The 17,877-nt window shown below is 46.5% G+C and overlaps 1 protein-coding gene across 6 annotated transcripts in view; it reads left to right on the forward strand.

Moving 5' to 3' along the window:
* Positions 1-7,150: 7,150 nt before the first annotated feature.
* The window catches only part of Ntrk2 (neurotrophic receptor tyrosine kinase 2), a 318,758-nt gene continuing 308,031 nt past the window's right edge, over positions 7,151-17,877 (forward strand). For 2 of the 6 annotated variants that reach the window (XM_021215214.2, XM_021215218.1), the window contains exons 1-2: positions 7,151-7,444; positions 8,971-9,526. In XM_021215214.2, the coding sequence (XP_021070873.1) occupies positions 9,315-9,526 (212 nt within the window). In that variant the 5' untranslated portion in view covers positions 7,151-7,444; positions 8,971-9,314. Of the gene's footprint in view, positions 7,445-8,415; positions 8,598-8,871; positions 9,527-17,877 lie in introns of those variants that run through there. The other 4 variants (XM_029547603.1, XM_021215216.2, XM_029547604.1 and 1 more) reach the window with 4 other exon arrangements.

Here is a 17,877-nt window from a genome sequence, read left to right on the forward strand (position 1 = left end):
GAGGACGCATACTGAATTTTTGGAGAATAATGGGGGAAGGTAAAAGGTGAAGTTGCTGGTTCACAAAAGACTTTTCAGAATCTCCGGAGCTTTCTAGATAGAAAGTGGATGTTTTTATCATAAGACATGAGATTAGTCAATTGACCATGAAGGTGCCTTAAGAAGTAGAAATAAAATAGCCTAAAAAACCAACTGAACCTCACAGAGCTGAGCTCCATGATATAGAATAACATGTCTTCTGTTTCTCTTTGCTGGTTTAACTTGACAATTACGATTGTCTTTTGGACTTTGCCTTTATAAGGTTTCTAGTTATCAGATTTAGGATAGAATATTAAGGTTGATTAAAACCCAGGGTGAGGGACCTCAAGACAGAAAAGGAAGAGGGAGATACCCACATATGCAAATGGGGTGCACATATGCAAATGGGGTCCACATATGCAAATAGGGTCTGCATATGCAAATAGGGTTCACATATGCAAATAGGTAGAAATGTTGCTGAGCCTGTCAGATGCAGGTGGTGGCAAGAATCACTAAGCATCATGCAGGCAGCCTGCTGCATTGCCAATGGGAGGTCATCATAGGGTCACTCATGCCAGAGAAGAAGGAACTATCAAGAAAACAGTTACTATGTTATCTTAGAGTCTAGCTGAAGGGCTAGAGACTAACACACACAGCTGGAGCTAATTTTGAGGGGAGGACAGAGATAAGATGTGGGCACAATTGTAGCAGATGTACAGCTTGGTCTTCATGTGGGTTCCCTAACAACTGGGACAGGGGCTGTCTCTGACTCTGCTGCCTGCCTTTGGATCCCCTTCCCCTAACTGGAGTGCCTTGCTGGGCCTCATGGGAGAGGATGTGTTTAGTCCTGATGTGCTAGGGCAGGTTGGTACCTATAGTCCTTTCCTCTGAGGAGAAGGGGTATGGGTAATGGTGGGGAGGCATTTGTGAGGGTGGGACTGGGAGGAGAAGGGGGCGGGGAGCTGTGATCAGGATGTAAAGTGAATAGATAAATTAATGAAGACAAAATTAAGGCAATGGCTTGCTATCCACAATCTTCTGATGTTGTGCATAAAATACGCATATTCACTAAAACTTTTCATATCAAAGGATGGATTTATAGTTGGTTGAGTATCACAGATGACCATCCCTTGTGTCTTGCCCCTGCATTGCCCATTATGTGTTATCTTATCCTAAGTATGTTACAGAGCTGTGTTCCCTGGGGTGAGGAAAGGAAGTGGATGCCACTTGCTGAAGTGAATTATTTTTGGGTTTTCCAAGTCTAGATGGTAATGAAGGAATTTCTATCCAAGCTAGTCCAGTATACCAAATGCATAAAAGACATCTTTTAAAGAAGCTGATATTTAAATGTTTTCTAAAAAATTCTTTAAAGACAGTATACAGGTATACAATGTATCCTGATCACATCTACCCCATCTCTTCCTTCTAGGATACTGGCCACATCCTCCTCCCTGACATCATCTCTCTATTTTAAAATTCTTAACTAATTAATTAGCCTCATTGAGTACACTTAGTGTTGTCTATATGCTGGTGGGCACAGGGTCACCCTCTGGGACACAGGGGAGATGACCAGTATCTACATCCCCAAAGAAAACTGTCCTTCCTCCAGGTTGAGGTCCCAGAAGCCCCTCCCTGAAATGCTGGGACTTTTAAGTGGCTTGGTTCTGTGCAGCTCTTATGCAGGTACCTAAAGCTGCCAGTTCATGTGTTCAATGGCCATGCTGTGTTCTGAGGACAGCATTTCAGAGGACTCCTCCTCCATCCTCTGGCTCCTACATTCTCTCTGCCCTCTCTTCTGTCACCTTCTCTGAACTTTGGGGCTGTGGTGTGTGCACTATAGATTTAGATCTACCTTCGAGCACTTCCACTCTCTTGTTCTCAGCACTTTAAACAGTCATGAGTCTCCGCATTAATCATTGCCCACTGCAGTCAGAAGTTTCTTTCATCAAGGTTGAAAGCAGCACAGTCAATGGGTGCTAACACAAATATTTAGAAGAGAATTTGACAACATGACCACTTAGCAAAAACAATATCAGCAGCTTTTCCTCTAGGGCCCATGGCTCCCTTTGCCATTGGTTTTGACCATGTTTACAAAATCAGGCATGGATTATCTCCCACACTGTAGAAGCAGTTACATGAATTACGTGTAGAGACCAAAGGAAGAAATGTAATCACAAGCTGGAAAAATAAACAAATAAATGGGATTAATCAAGCTAAATTTTTTCTGCAAAACAATTAACCAAAGTAAGGAAGGAATACACTGTAGAAATGCAAAAACTGGAAAACTTTATCCAAGGAGACATTAATATTTGGTGTATGTAAGGATCTGAAAAAAAAAAAAAACAACAAAAAACAACTCAATAGAAAAAAAACAAACCCGGTAGATCAATTTTAAAATTAGAAAGTATCAGAATACACACTATCAAAGAGAAATCACAGGGCTGAAAGTATACCTCAGTTGTTAAGATACTCAACTAGTACGTACAAAACTCTGGACTCAATTCCTAGCATCACAAACAAACCAAACAGCATCAACAGAAAAGATGACCCAGGAGGGATACACATAGACACGTAAAAGATCTTAAACATCACTCAAATAAAATACACGGTGAGATTACACCTGCAGAGGTTTGGATGAGAATGCCTCCTCCCGGCACATTTGAATGCTTGGTCTACAGTTGGCGGAACTATTAGGAGGTGTGGCCTTGTTGGAGGAGATATCACTGTGGGCAGGCTTTGAGATTCCCAAATCTCACACCAGTCCCAGATAGCTCCCTCTACCTCATGCTTGTGAATTGAGATGTGAGCTCTCATCTACAGCTGCAGTGACTGCCTGCTGTCATGCTCTCTGAGAGTCACGGACTCTAGCCCTCTAGATCCACAAGCCCTAAATCAAACATGTTCTTTTATAAGTTGCTTTGGTCACGGAACTTTGTCACAGCAGCAATCAGAAGCCACTGAGACACTATCTCACCTCAGTTGGAATGGCTTTCATTAAGATGACCAAAATAATGAGATAGACTAGCAAGGCGACAAAGCAGGAGAAAGGCAAATGCTTAGGGTGTGTTGGCTAGAATGGGAGTCAGTACAACCACGTCGGTTTGCATGCCACATCTGGGGCAGTTTGAATATGCTTAACGCAGGGAGTGGCCTTGTTGGAGAAGGAAGTGTGTCACTGTGGGGGTGGGCTTCATGACCTTCCTCCTTGCTGCCTGGAGTCGTTTCTGTTCCTGACTTTCTTTGGATGAAGATGTAGAACTCTCAGCTCCTGGATGCTACTATGCTTCCTGCTATGATGATAACGGACTGAACCTCTGAACCGGTAAGCCAGCCTCAATTAAATGTTGTCTCTTATAAGAACCTTGGTCATGGTGTCTTTTCATGGTAATGCAAACCCTAACTGAGACAATATCCATGCTGACTTAATAGAATGCTCTGGAACATGTTCCTCTTTATTTTCTAAAAGAATGAGGGTAGTTTTGCTATCATTTGCCATTTCTTGAAGAATTAGTGAAGTTATCTGAGCCTAGAACTTTCTCTGTGTGAGTGTGTGGGTGAGAATTTGTCCATGTGTGAGTTTGTGTGCATGTGCAGTGGGGTGATGGCGGTACATGCGTGTGGGTGTGCAGCTGTACACATATGCAAAGCCAGAGCGAGGTGCTGGATATGTTCCTCCGTCTCTGTGAATTATTGCCTTGGAACGATCTTCACTGAGCAGGAAGCTTACCTTCTTGTCTAGGCTGGCTGGCTGGTGGACTCTTCAGGTCTGTGTGTTCCCACTAGTTCTTGTGCTATAGTCATGCACAGCCATTTACGTAGGTTCTGGGATTTGAACTCACAAGCTCATGCTTGCAGAGCACACATCTTTATTCACAGAGCATCTCTCCAGACTCAAGTGGGAAGATGATAAAAGATGAACTAAAGAACTGTGTAAGGTCAGGAATACTCAGGTAATCTGTTTTCTGTATAGAGAATGTTGTTATTTGTGTCATCAGTTTTGTGTGTGTGTGTGTGTGTGTGAGAGAGAGAGAGAGAGAGAGAGAGAGAGAGAGAGAGAGAGAGAAGTTGTTGTTCACAGTATACTTGTGTAATTTTGTTAATATTTATAAATCATCTGGGGGTCCTTGTTGCATTCATTATTTCGTTTCTCTCCCTTTTAAAAAATATTGATTTATTTTCATTGTGTGTGTGTGTTTCCCTGTATGAGTGCATATGCACCATGCACATGTAACACCTCAGGCGCCAGAAGAGGGCATCAGAAGCCCTGGCAGTGGGTTGCTGACCATAGTATGTGCTGACCATACATCTGTGGATGTTGAGAAGTAAACCAAAGCCCCTGCACCATCTCTCCAGCTCCCCCCCCCGTGCCTTCTCCCTCCCTCCCTTCCTTCCTTCCTTCCTTCCTTCCTTCCTTCCTTCCTTCCTTCCTTCCTTCCTTCCTTCCTTCTTTCTTTCTTTCTTTCTTTCTTTCTTTCTTTCTTTCTTTCTTTCTTTCTTTCTTTCCTGATTGGCCTAACCAGATGTCTATCAACGTTATTCATCCTAAAGAGCTGCTTTTTAAGTGTTTTTTAACTCCGGTTTGTATTATTCTATCTCTTTGGATTTATTTGTGATAATTTGTTCTTTTGCAGGTTCCAACACTCAAAGTCAATGCCGCTGACTAGGGACATTTTTTCTTTTCCAGGATTGGGGAATAGTGTTATAGTGTTCTTCCTAATGGCTGGGTCAGCGGCTCCCTACAAATTCTGATGTGCTCATTTCACTTTTTACTTTTGATTCTTTTCATTGGCATAGATGCCTTGTGTCTGCACAGGGATTGTCATAGTTCCTTTGCGTCTCGGCAGGGATTGATACATAATTCCTTTGCATCTGCCCAGGCTTTTACCCCTGGCTATGTTTCACCTCTGAATGTGCTAATCAAGATGGAGACTTAGCTTTTCATCCCCTCTCCTGTTGGGAGAGCTCACCTTGATTTCCCTTGACTCTGCCACAGTCTTCTTGTCGTCTGATGCCCATTTGCTTAAACAACCCAGTCCTTTCTTATGGATTGCTTGTTGTTTGGTTGAGAGACCGACTGATCCTCAGTCAGAAGCAAAAGTTGGTGGAGTTTTGTGATGTTTTACAACCCAGTATTTGATGTCAGCATCAACTTATTACATTATAAACATTATAAAACAAAATGACAGAAAATAAAATGCATTTTAATTTTAAGTGTAATTTTTCATATATCAAGGGTAAGGTGTGTGTGTGTATGTGTGTCTTTTAGAAAGTCATACCATTTGGGAGTGTGTGCACTGAGCTGTGATGCACCTGGCATTTCCTGCTCTGGTTCATGGTCATGAGGTCTTGAGAGATGCTGTGTTACTATGCTGTGGTTCAGTGCAGGCAAGATCTACAGCAACCTGTCTCTGCATTGAAGGAATCTGGGGGGACACAATTGCTACATCACATGATTCCCCACAAAATGCTTATCACGTTGTCAAGAGTCAAGGTCTGGGGGGTCCCTGGGATTGTCTCTGTATAACAGCTTTCTGGTCTCAAAGTTGATATAGATCTTCAAGTTTGTAAGCTAAGAGAGTATTATCAGTTATCCGTGTGTCCTGTTATTGTCCATGGTATTACCATCGTGAATGAGAGAAAGCCCTCCCCCTCCCCATGGCCCAGTGAAGGACTTATCTGGTTACTAGAGGAAGCAGAGAAGGATTGTGGGAACCTGGAATACAGGACTGCAGGACAAGAGGAACTGTGTCCAGGAAAGCTCACACAGAGGGCTGGCCGTGGTAGAGATTAGGTGAGGCATGCTTCAAATTCAAATTATTGTATTTGCCATTAAGCACATACTTAAACATGCCTACTGTGATCTGGAGCTAGTTTAATAAACACAGTTGATAATCATTCCTGCCTCTTCAACGCTTCCATAAACAATCTGTTTAAAGGACAAAACAGTGTGGACCAAGACGGTCACCCAAGAAATGGGGAGCAGGAAGTGGGCAGCCCATCCTAACTGAAGTGGCACACAACAGTAGCACGTACCCTTTCCACAAATCCTGCAAATGTTCCAGCATTCATTAGACGCTTCCTGTCTATAAACCACACAAACTCTGCCAGTCTTGGATGCCACGTCAATACTGCAGCCACCATCATAGAAATGGGCATTTTCTGAGAATAAAAAATGGAGTGAGAGTAGGCATGAGACTGGGGCGCGCATGCGTGTGCGGGGGTGGGGGTGGTGGTGGCAGTAATTACTCCTCCCTTCCTCTTCAGTGTTCCTAGGGATTTTTCCACAAAAGACTGGCAAATGGAAGGTGAGATGGCTCAGTGAGTAGACAATTGGTCTGATCTCACCTTGATCCCAGGACATGTGATGGAAGGGGAAAATCAGCTTTCACAGTTTATCTTCTGATACCCTTGATTTGGTAGCCCACACACATACACAATAAGGTGTGTGTGTGTGTGTACGCACGCGCATGTGCGCATGTGTATGTGTCCAGAAGAGTCTCCCTAAAAGGACATTGGCAGCACAACTGTGTCTCCTGGACAAAGATGTTTTAGCTTTTGGGTTCTGTGCCATGCCACAGCAGCAAAGGTGGCAGGCAGAACTGAGGAGTTATCTGAAGCTTGGGTGGTCCAGCCCCCAAGGTGTATCAGGGCTCAGGGAAGGGGGTGAGGTGACCTGCCAGTTTTTGCTCCAGGCCTTGGCCTGTTGTTTGTGTGAAGATTATATTTCTATCACTGGTGCGTGACGTCTGTGTGAAAATCTTGCTAGATTGATTTTATTTCTTAGTGATGTTTAAGGCTGTGTGGAGACCCAAACATTTACCCTGACATCATTTCTGGCCTTTTGCGGGCAGTTGGGTGAGCATTCTTATGTCTTAAATTGGACTCCAGCGCATAGTCTTGTGGTACGTGGAGGACTTCAGAGGCAGGAGATTGTAGGGATCTGGCGAGAGGCGCACTGCCAGGGCAGCAATGTGCACTCAGCGCGGCGGTTGCGCATCTGGAGCTGCAGTGCGCCAGTAGCGCAGTTCCTAATGCGGTGGAAGCAATGGCCCGATGTACCGGAGCGTGCTGGGTTTCTTCTCCCCACGCGGGGGCACCAGAGCCCTCGGAAGTGTCAGGCACTGCGGCGCATCTACCAGATTCCCTTTTAAATGACTGCGGATATGCGGGCGGTCGCAGCTACAAATGGTGAGAGGAGGCTCAGACCAGGCTCGCGAATGGCCCGCAGCGACCATTTAACTGCACCCGCACAGCAGTTAAGGTTTGTCACTCGACCCTCCGGAATCATCTCACGTGTCCCCACTGAGACTCTAGGGCGCTGCCGGAGCCCGGCCTCTCGGTAGCTGGAAGCACATCCTGCCTCGGGCAGCGCGGGTGCAGGGTACACGTTGGCGCACATGCACGCGCGCACACGAACACGCGCAAGGTACGGCAGGGCAGGGGACAGGGGCTTGGGTGCTCCGCGTGCGGGTGGGTGTTGAGGGGAGTGAAGCCGTAGTCCTCAAATGGCTGCATCCTGCCAGGTTAAGGAATAAGAGAAGATGATGCGGAGCCATCCATTCCACAGGCCAGGGTCAATGCAAAGCATTTAGGGAACCCACTGCGCGGCCGGCGCGCTCCCTTCCCACGCAGGACTCTCTCTGTGGCGCAAACGGCAGGAGAAAGAACCATCAGAGCTACACTTGTGTCTGCAGGCTCCTCTCTCTTGGCAGAAATCCCATCAGGAGAGCTTTGAAATCATCCATCCCTAAATAGGTAGTCCGGAACCAGGCAATGGTCCTTGGTTCCTAACGCACAGCGTTATATATTTATTTTTGTTCGGGGTGTAGCTTGTCTTCCCTATATTTTGGAAATAGCTTGCTTTTCCCTATGAGCATGGTGGGAAAGAAGAACGCAGCGGGGAGGGAGAAGGAAAGGGAAAGGAAAAGGGAGGATTCCTACAATACGAATCAGAGCATTTTTTCAGAGCCTAACCAAACAGGGCTTCCATTTCAAAAAGGGGGAGCTAGCCTGTACTGCGATATGGAAGAGATATAAGAATTAGGGACCAAGGAAGCATCGCTGCATTTCAGAGGTACCGGGGTCTAAAGGGGCACACACACGCACACGCGCACACATACACACCCGCACAGCTACCCCGCCAAGGTGTGTGCGTGCGCGCGAGTGTGAACTCCCACATGCCGCTGTCTGCGCCTGGCCGCTGGCACCAAGCCTCCTCCTCCCCGCTCGCCCCCAGATTCCCTCCCCTCCGCCTTGCTTTTGTCTGAAGGGTGCTATGCTATGCGTGTGTGCGCGCGCGCGTGTGTGTGAGCGTGTGTGTTTTTGGATTTCATACTAATTTTCTGGAGTTTCTGCCCCTGCTCTGCGTCAGCCCTCACGTCACTTCGCCAGCAGTAGCAGAGGCGGCGGCGGCGGCGGCGGCGGCGGCCGCCGGTTAGAGCCCAGTCGCTGCTTCAGCTGCTGTTGCTGCTTCTGCAGCACTCTGCTCCCTGCGCTTGCTACGGGAGGCCGGGGGAGCCGCGCGGACAGTCCTCGGTGGTCTGGGCCGGCACTGTCCTGCTACTGCAGTTGCTCCCCAGGTGGGATGTGCCGCGCCACCTGCCCACCTCCCCTCTCCCCCCCCCCCGCGCCCAGCGGCTGGGGAGGATTCTGCAGCATCATTGGGGCCCCAGCGCCGCCGCAGCCTCTTTGGAGGGTCCTTGGCTTGGCCTGTGCCATGGAATCTGCTTTCAAAGACCCGTTCCCGACTTCTCATGCCTCGGCCTCAGGCTTGAAGGGAGGGCGGGCACACGGGGGGGCCACTGAGGGGCAAGTTGTTGGCGGGGCGGGAGCTGGGCACTCAGACATTCATTCTCCAGGCTGGGGTTCAGGGTGAGGAGAGCACGGAGGGACTGTGTCCCGATTGGTGCTGTGTAGGGTCTATTAGTCTCATCCATGTCTGTTTGTCCTCAGCCCTAAGGTGCGCACCGATATCGATATCCGTGCTGGTTTAGCGGTTCTGCGACCCAAAGAGTCCAGGGAGATCCACGGAGTGGTGCCTGGCGTATAGGACCATGCAGCCGCCTTGTGGCTCGGAGCAGCGGCCCGCGATGTCCCAGCCACTGTGAACCATTTGGTCAGCACCAACCTGCTCAGCCCCAGCACCAACAGGCTCAGCCTCTGGTACGCTCCACTCCGCGGGAGGCCACCAGCACCAAGCAGCAAGAGGGCGCAGGGAAGGCCTCCCCCCTCCAGCGGGGGACGCCTGGCTCAGCGTAGGGACACGCACTCCGACTGACTGGCACTGGCAGCTCAGGATGTCGCCCTGGCCGAGGTGGCATGGACCCGCCATGGCGCGGCTCTGGGGCTTATGCTTGCTGGTCTTGGGCTTCTGGAGGGCCTCTCTTGCCTGTCCTACGTCCTGCAAATGCAGTTCCGCTAGGATTTTGTGTACTGAGCCTTCTCCAGGCATCGTGGCATTCCCGAGGTTGGAACCTAACAGCTTTGACCCAGAGAACATCACCGAAATGTGAGTTCCTTTTACTTCTTCTCCTGTCCCCACCTCAGGGATCAGGCAGGTGTATGTTTGGGACAGATGCTGTCCCAAACATGGCAAGAAGTCAGAGACCAGAGAGATGGGGTACCTGTCACTTCTCTGTCTGTTTCACTGGCTTACGGATGTCAGTTGGTGAAGAGTGGGACTCTAAAATTCCATATAGACAGAAATATAATCATAAATGCGTGTATATTATGTTCCTGGGAAGGAATTCTGCGTGCATTTTCATTTCAAAGTTCTGATGGGTGTGTTTTAGGCTTTCGGTATATGATAATTATATTGGAACATTTTTGTTTGGTAAAATTGTGTGTGTGTGTGTGTTTAGAGAAGTTCCAGTAATATTAACCAGAAAGAAGGTTAAAATCGTTCATTTTCAAGAACTGGTTGGAGGAAGCGAGGGTCTCTCCCTTAACATCTTTTCCTGAGGTTTTGGAGTTGACTGGTCCTGTCCCCCCTTTTCGATTTAATCTATTGGATTTTGCTTCAGAGATTGCAGCCAGAGAAGCTTTGAGGATGCTCTGTAAGAGGAGAAGTTCTGAGTGTCGAAAAGCACTTGCTCAAGAGAGAAAATGTGATCACAGGAAGGGCTAAAAGCCTGGGCTGATTTAATTTGGACCTGATTTCTCAGAGATACGATTTTGAGACCATTTGGATTATAAATCTTAATTGCCCATTGAAAAATTCCCCAGGACTAGGCTAAACGGCAAGCCGTGTGCACACTGACGGATGGAAGCTTCAGCCTTGCCCCTAGAAAGGTTACAGCTTGTCCCAGCTTAGTGGAGAAACAGAAATGTGTTTCTTTTCTCCCTGTTGGATGTCTTATGACGAATACCCTGCCAAGCAGGAACTCAACCGTCCTTTCTCTAGGTCACCTGTGTTGGGCACACTGCTATTGTCCCTTCTCAGCAATCTTGCCATTTTATGTCTCACGAACAGAAGGTTTTGTTCATCTGTGTAGAGGATTATTAAGCTAAGTTTCCTGGGTGATTGAGACTGAGAAAGGCAGCCTTGTAAGTAGGGCTTGGGCTGTGGCCTTCCGGTTGGCGAGTGCGCATGCACCCCCTCCCCCTGTTTTCTGCCAATGCTGCTGCCAATGCCAAAGGCGGCAAGGTAACCTGTTTTGGTTTTTAAATGTAAGTAGGAGCCCCTTCTAATCTTGCTGTTCTGCTACTGGTGGTTACACTACAGGCCTCGGGTGGAAGGGAAGAATGGCAGAGCAAGGTGGAGCATGCAGGCCTGGCATAGCTGAGCCAATCGGGGCCTTGAACAGCAGAGTCCAGGGGGCCAGGTTCCCAGTCTTTGACAAGTAGCGCAGCGGGCGCAGTGGAAGGTAGTGTAGGTGCCTGTCCTAGGCTGGGCTTATCCAAAGAGTCTGTGGCCTTTCTCAGAACCCATGCCTTTCCGAAGGTGATGTCAGTCAGATGAAGGGGCCTTGTGGAAGGAACTCAGCCTTTTGGTGGCTGGAGACCTGGAAGGTGTGTTGACACAGCTAGATATCGCAGCTTTTTTTTTTTTTTTTTAAATCAACGGTAGACACCGAATGAAGAGAGAAACGAGATGCAGCACTTGGTTCACACTTCGGTTGCTTTACTTTAACATTTTAAGATCAGCTGAAAAGAAGAAAGCATCTCCAAACCCCAAAGCAGTACTGATGAGGTTCCAGAGCCTTCTGCTTGATGCATGCCAGAAACTGACAGTTGGGGCAGAGCATGCTATGGCTTCCTTGCAGTTGTTACTTCACACACACACACACACACACACACACACACACACACACACACACACACACACAGAGTGTATTGTGATGTTCCAGTTCTTACTCTGGCATTATTTGGAAATCCATTGGTATTGAGAGAACGTGGAACTCTGTATGCCTGAGTGTCCAGGATGCAGGAGTTGGTGATATCCATCAGGCTAGGGAGAGGCAAGGTCTGTAAGAAGCGTTTCTGTCTACTTAGCCTCCCAGTGCCACTTGAGCTTATCTGGGCAGTATCTGTAAATTGTATTGCAATGCTTCTTTGGAAAGCACCAATTATTTTGAACTCAAAATAATATCAATAGTTGAGATAGTTTCACCCTCAGCCGTATAGGATACCATCTGTGCCCCTTTTTCTATGTGATAATATTTGTTTGAACAACTTGGTGGGTGGCTACGAGCTACAGTTGGAGCCAAATGACACATTTTACATACTCTGTTATTTGGTCCAGTGCTATTCTCAATGTATTCTGGATTAGCAGTTTAGTTTATTTGTGTATCCATGAAGTTATATGTCTGTGGCCTCTGCCCATGGGAGCCATGTCTGCAATCCATTCTTAGAACTTGCTAAAGCAACAGCTGACTATTCACACTGAAAGATAATGTATGTTTTAGCTAGAGTATTTCGAGACTATATGCATAGATTAGGTAACGGATAGGATACTGTGTTTATACAAAGTTGAAATCAACTTGACACATCAGTTACTGTGGACTGACTTTATTAATTGGAAATGTGTGTCACAGTGTCTGTTGTACGCTATCATCCAAGCTGATCTGGATTTCTCTGTGTGATGGTCAGAAGTGCTGGCTTCAGCATCCATCACCTTGCAGAGCAGCATCTACTGATGCTTGTCAACAGTTAAGACCACAGTAGTGCCAGACTACTCTTTAAAACAGTAACAATGTCACACGAAAGTGCAGTACTATTGGGATTATGGCCATTTAAACCCCCATTGTGTCAAATCCCAAGGTGTACAGGCTCACCCAAGTGGTAGGTAAAATACACAGTTAAGACGGGTTTACCATCTTAACCTACTTAACCGTAGGTTAACAAGTTTCCCAGGGTAAGCTTTTCCAATGTTCGTGATTGTAGCCTTCAGTAACCCACATCATGGAATCCGTGCACTCTAATATTGCCTGTGTTTATGAAGGCAAGTAGGGAATCTCTTTCTGAACATCTTGGGTGGTATTCTCTGAATTGGGGGCAATGTTTGGAACCAAGTCTAATATTTATTTCTCTTAGCACAACACAAATAGAACCCACAGCTTCTGCTGCCAGAGTGTCTCTGTTCATTTTATTATTGGCTGGTTAAGTGCAGAAATGTTTTGCCATTAATACATTGATTTTTGGCCCTGGCACCTTCATAATCTTTGCTATCACAATTAATTGTGTTTAAAACATCCTGGCTTTCCCAAAGACTCAGCCAAGGGCATCAGTATGATCTTTGCTCTGAGGCTCCCTGGTGTGGTTCTAGAACTTTGGGTTTCAGACATTTCCTGCACTTAAGAGCCATGCATTTTATCTTGAGCGTGTGGCTGCACCAGTCACACCGGGTTTATTAATAAATGCAGTGTTATGCATTATCTAATACAATTTGCAAACTGCTGGTGAGACCTCTCTGTCCACACAGTGGAGGTGTGACCAGACCGCAGCTCAGCACCTCCATTTGGAGTCTTGTTTTTTGTTTCATCCCTTCAATCTTGTTTTGTTTGCACTGGGTAAGACAATGAAAAAGCCCAGTGACCCTTCTGACCCTACTCGCTCCCACCGCCCATCATTGAATGTACAGGAAAATGTGTTTGATTTTTCTTCTTCTCTGAAAAGTGATACTTCCTTATGGGAATTCAGAGTGCTTAGAGTTAAGAGAAGAGCCGGGTTATGTGTTGTTACAAGTAAGCAGTATAGGGTTGAAGCCCTGCGGTCATGGCTCCCCCCGTGCTGAGCATGGGTCTGGTTAAGGTCATTTGCTGTTTCTCTCCCATAAACCTTTGTTGTATCTCTTTCAATATTCCCTGGTAAAGATATTTGCTAAGATGAAGAGTCGGCTGAGCAGCTGAAGGTCGAGGTCTCTTTCCCCTTAGGGACCGTCCATATGATCTCTGACTATATTTAGGCCATTGAAGTATAAAACCTTGAGTTTTTGTTTAGCTGGGGAAGGGAAAATAAATTTCTTGTTGTGTTCATGCTTTTTGCATTAAGCGGTGAGTTAGTTTCCCAGGTTTGACCTCATCTATCAGGGGGAGAAACATTATCAAGCCATTATTGGATACCATTCACTGGCATCATAAGTTGGCTCTTCTGTGTCTCTAGAGTGCTTCTTGTAGGTCCAAAGACATGAGGCAGAACACGGCATTGTATCTGACATTCTGCTGAACGACATTAGTGTGCAGTACCTCTTGCTAGATTCCTACAAATCAGTAAGGGATTTCAGGGAAGAGATTATAGATGACAGATATTTTTGTTTAGTGTGTATGTGTGTATATGGGGAAGAGAAAGAGTGATAGATATAGATATAGATATAGATATAGATGAAGAGAGAGAGAAGAGCCTAGACTCATAGATTACTAATAGCTGCCCTGCCTGGTCATTATTCATGATCTACTTTGTCAAGCTATGTTAAAATACAAATCTCCCCTGCTATCCCAACTGGTGGAGATCTGGACTCTAAGCAGCAGCCTGATCATTTTCGCCCTGCATTTGACTGCTGGTCGAGCTCCATTAAAAAGGCAGAGACCCCCACCCCATCAGGATTCCCACACCACTCACTTTCCTCTCTGGAATGTCCAAGAGGTTGGAAAATCATAAATATTGATCTTGAGTCGAGCACATGAATCTTTCTGAAGTTATCCCAGCTCTCCACATAGACTCCGAGTTCTTTCTTCAAGTGTTTCAAACCCAGTCCACAGTGGAGACTGGGAGCTGTGACTTTTGGGAGCCTGCCTGAGACATCACTCCCCGGTTACCTGGTCCTGGGGACTCTGGTCTCCGTGTAAGTGAAGAGCTTTGGTTCTGGTGCTCACACAAGCTTCTGGCTTTGCAGCTCCCCAAAGCTTGGGCTTGGGATGGCGGCTAAGGTCCTTGCACCCGCAGTGTGGGCAGAAGAGGGTACATGGTGCTCGAAGTCAGCAGTGCATCTCTGAAAACCTTCTGGGTTAGAAGGTGGCAGCGGCACAGCCATGGTGTTTTGCTCTGAACACCCCCCAGACTATGTCTTTTAGAGTGTGGGCTGCCATCCAGGCTGTTGGCATGGCAATGCTGGTCCAATGAGAGGGTGGCAAGGTCAGGGTTCAGAAAGGCTGCTTCCAATCAGGACCACAGAAAGAGAAAGGCCCCTGCAGCCCCCTTTCCCCTCTGTTAAGTCCCCCAATGTCCTGTAGGAATGAGAAATTCCATCTCCTTGTACCCAGGCGAGCATCGTGGCCTCTCCATTGGGGACCTCTCCTCTGTTTCTAGTCTCTAGACTGAGGTCTAACTCCAGGCCACTACTTGAGAAGTTTTGGAGACAAGCGTGGGAGGACTAGCTCTGTGCAAGCATACTGTGTGTGAGACAGTGTAATTAAAGAGGCCCAGGACTTTAAGGATTCCAAAGCAATGCCTTTACCCTCACACGGGAAGGCATGCCTTTTTGTGTTGATAATAATAATAATAAAATTATGTGTCTATAGAGTCCTCTTCCATCACACAGTTCTTATACAAAATTGGGTTACCGAGAAAAGTCCTCATAACTTGGGACAGATGTGGACTGCCAAATGGACTAGTGTGATGGGAGAATCCTGGAGAGTGCACACAGAACATAGACCAGAGAGGTCTAGGTCAGAGTCGGGGCCTACGGCCCTTTGTATGAAGTTCGCTATTGTCCATGAAGAACCTGCGGCCACAGACTACATATTCATTCTTTCCTGGCTTCTCTCTTGCCCTCTCTCCCAGTGCTCGACAGCAGACCAAGCTCAGCCAGTGAGCAAACCTCAGGGTGCACTCAACAGCTACCCCTACCCCGTGTGTCCTCACGGTCCAAGGCTCCGGACGACAGACCACTTCCGAGGCGGGACGGTTGGCCTGAGACAGACCCAATGGGCACTTTGGGTGTCTGCTCATGAAGGCTTAAAGCCTCCGCCTGAGGCAGAAAAGGCCTTGACCGCCTTTGAGGGACTACTCAACTGCGGTTGCCTGAGTTTGGTTTTCAGACCTAGCGTGGTTTTCAGACCTAGCGTGTGGCGGTGGAGGGGTGGGCTGATGTCTCATCCTGTTCTTTCCCCTCCCTTCCCCCTCCCCCTTTCATTCATCTCCTTTGCGGTCTCTTGTACTCAAGAGACACATGATTTGGGTGAATTTAGTAATTTTTAATCTCCTTATAGGGAGTAAAACTATTAATCACACTCTATTTAGAATTCCTTTTCTATTTAAAGTAAAGACCAATTAATTTTTAGCACTTCAGCCTTTCCTGCAATCTTTGCGCATACCCATAGACCCCAGAAATGATATCTGTGTAGAAGCCTGTGACTATGAATATAGAAATCTCTGCTAAGACAACACTCCGTGTGACCCTTCAGGTTGAATCACAGTGACTTAGAAAACCCTGCCAGCCGCGGAAGGCTAACTGTCTGAAGCTACTCTTTTAATTTCATTCCGATCATTGCGCTGCTTGCTTGCCCAGGACCTGATGAGACATCTCAGAGTGAAGCGTTTGTGAATGTCTGTCTGTCTTCTGAGTATTTTATCAGCTTTCAACACACAGGGAAATTGCTCTCAATCAAGAGATGCTGGGATTTGAGTTTTCAAATGACCTGTGAAATACGGTGCAAAAACCAAACCAACCAACCAAACAAACAAAATAAAACAAAAATACCCCATATTTTTAACAAGAATGATAGAGCTAAATTACTAAGCAGTTAATGTGACTTTTCTCCAAGCCTGAGGGCCTGAGTTCAATCCCCAGGACCTGCATGGTAGAAGGACAGAACTGTCTCCTGCAAGTATCCGCTGAACTTAAGACACGTGCACATGCACACACAGACATATGCATGCACATGTACAAATAAGTAACTAATTAAGTAAATAAAAGAAAGACCAGAAAGCCCTAAGCTTTATTGTGGGGGTTCTTCCTGCTTCATGGCTCCCAGCGTCCCTTGTTATGATGTAAGAGACGTATCTGTCGCCACATGTGACTCCAGCTCACTGTGCACGGGCCCTATTTCTTCACTGGTTGCTTTACTCATTTGTTATGTGTGAGCAAGAGAACTTGACATGGTGACCTTTAAATTCCCTGGCAGGGTATGATTAAAAAATAAAAATAAAACAAAATCAAGCACCTCTCTCCAAAACAAACAAACTGGGTTTGCAGAAGTGGCCCAGTGGTAGAAGGCATAGCTAGTATGCTCAAGGCTCCTGGCTCAACCCTCTGCACCACAAAACCCACCGAGGAACTACCCACCCAGACACCCAGCCAGCCACCCACCAACAAACAAACTACGAAATTAACTACACACCTACCCCTACACTCCTCCAGCCAAGCAAACAGCAAACCTCAAACAAGCTAGGAAGCCGGTTCCTCTGTTTAGTGGGATCCCATCTCCCTCTACAGTGGTCAGGATGTCCTCTTGGATGCTATGGAAGGCTCGAAGGCTAGGCTCTTTAGATGTCTTGTTTGTGTTCTTTGTTCTGTGGCTTGAATGTTTGAGCCTGATCGCCCCCTCCCCCACCCCCTGCATTTTCCCATGTTGACATTTAATCCCCAAAGCAATAGTGCCAGGAGGTGACAGACCCTTCCTGCATAGAAGGACTGCCCTTTTAAGAGACTTCCTACAGCTCAGTGCTTCTTTCTGCAATGTGAAGACAGACACAGAAGGTGCCACCTCCCATACACAGGCCCCATTAGACACTGCATCTGCTGGGATCTTGATCTTGGTCTTACCAGCCTCCAAAACTGTGAACAATAAACTTCTGATGTCAAAAGTGATTTATTTTCTTTTTTTTTTTTTCTTCTCTCTGTAAGCATTTCTATTTCTCCATTTTCTATTTGTTTCTCTCCCTTCCCTCCCTTCCTCCCCTCCTCCCCTCCTTCCTTCCTTCCTTCTTTCCCTTTACAGGGATGAAATCCAGGGCCCTATACATTGGAAGACAGTGGTTACCTATGAAGGCTTTATTTTAAAGTTATTATGGAGATGACAATATGCTTTCTTAAAGGATTTTACTTATTTATGTTCCCAACTCTGCTCAAGGTTCCCTTTTTAAAGATACAACCCAAACTTTTATTTTATTTTATTTTATTTTATTTTTTTGGAGGGAGCATTGTCAGACCAGACAGAAATTTTTTATTTAAACTATATATGTATATCTATACATCAACTTACATTATAGGTATTTCTAGGTGAAAGTGAATAGTATGATTTATTTCTTTTTTATTATTATTATTTTCTTTATTTACATTTCAAATGCTATCCCGAAAGTTCCCTATACCCCCTCCCCCTGCCCCTGCTCCCCTCCCCACCCACTCCCACTACTTGGCCCTGGCCTTCCCCTGTGCTGGGTCATATAAAGTTTGCAAGACCAAGGGGCCTCTCTTCCCAA

This window comes from Mus pahari, chromosome 16, assembly GCF_900095145.1.
Source record: "Mus pahari chromosome 16, PAHARI_EIJ_v1.1, whole genome shotgun sequence".
NCBI lineage: Eukaryota > Metazoa > Chordata > Mammalia > Rodentia > Muridae > Mus > Mus pahari.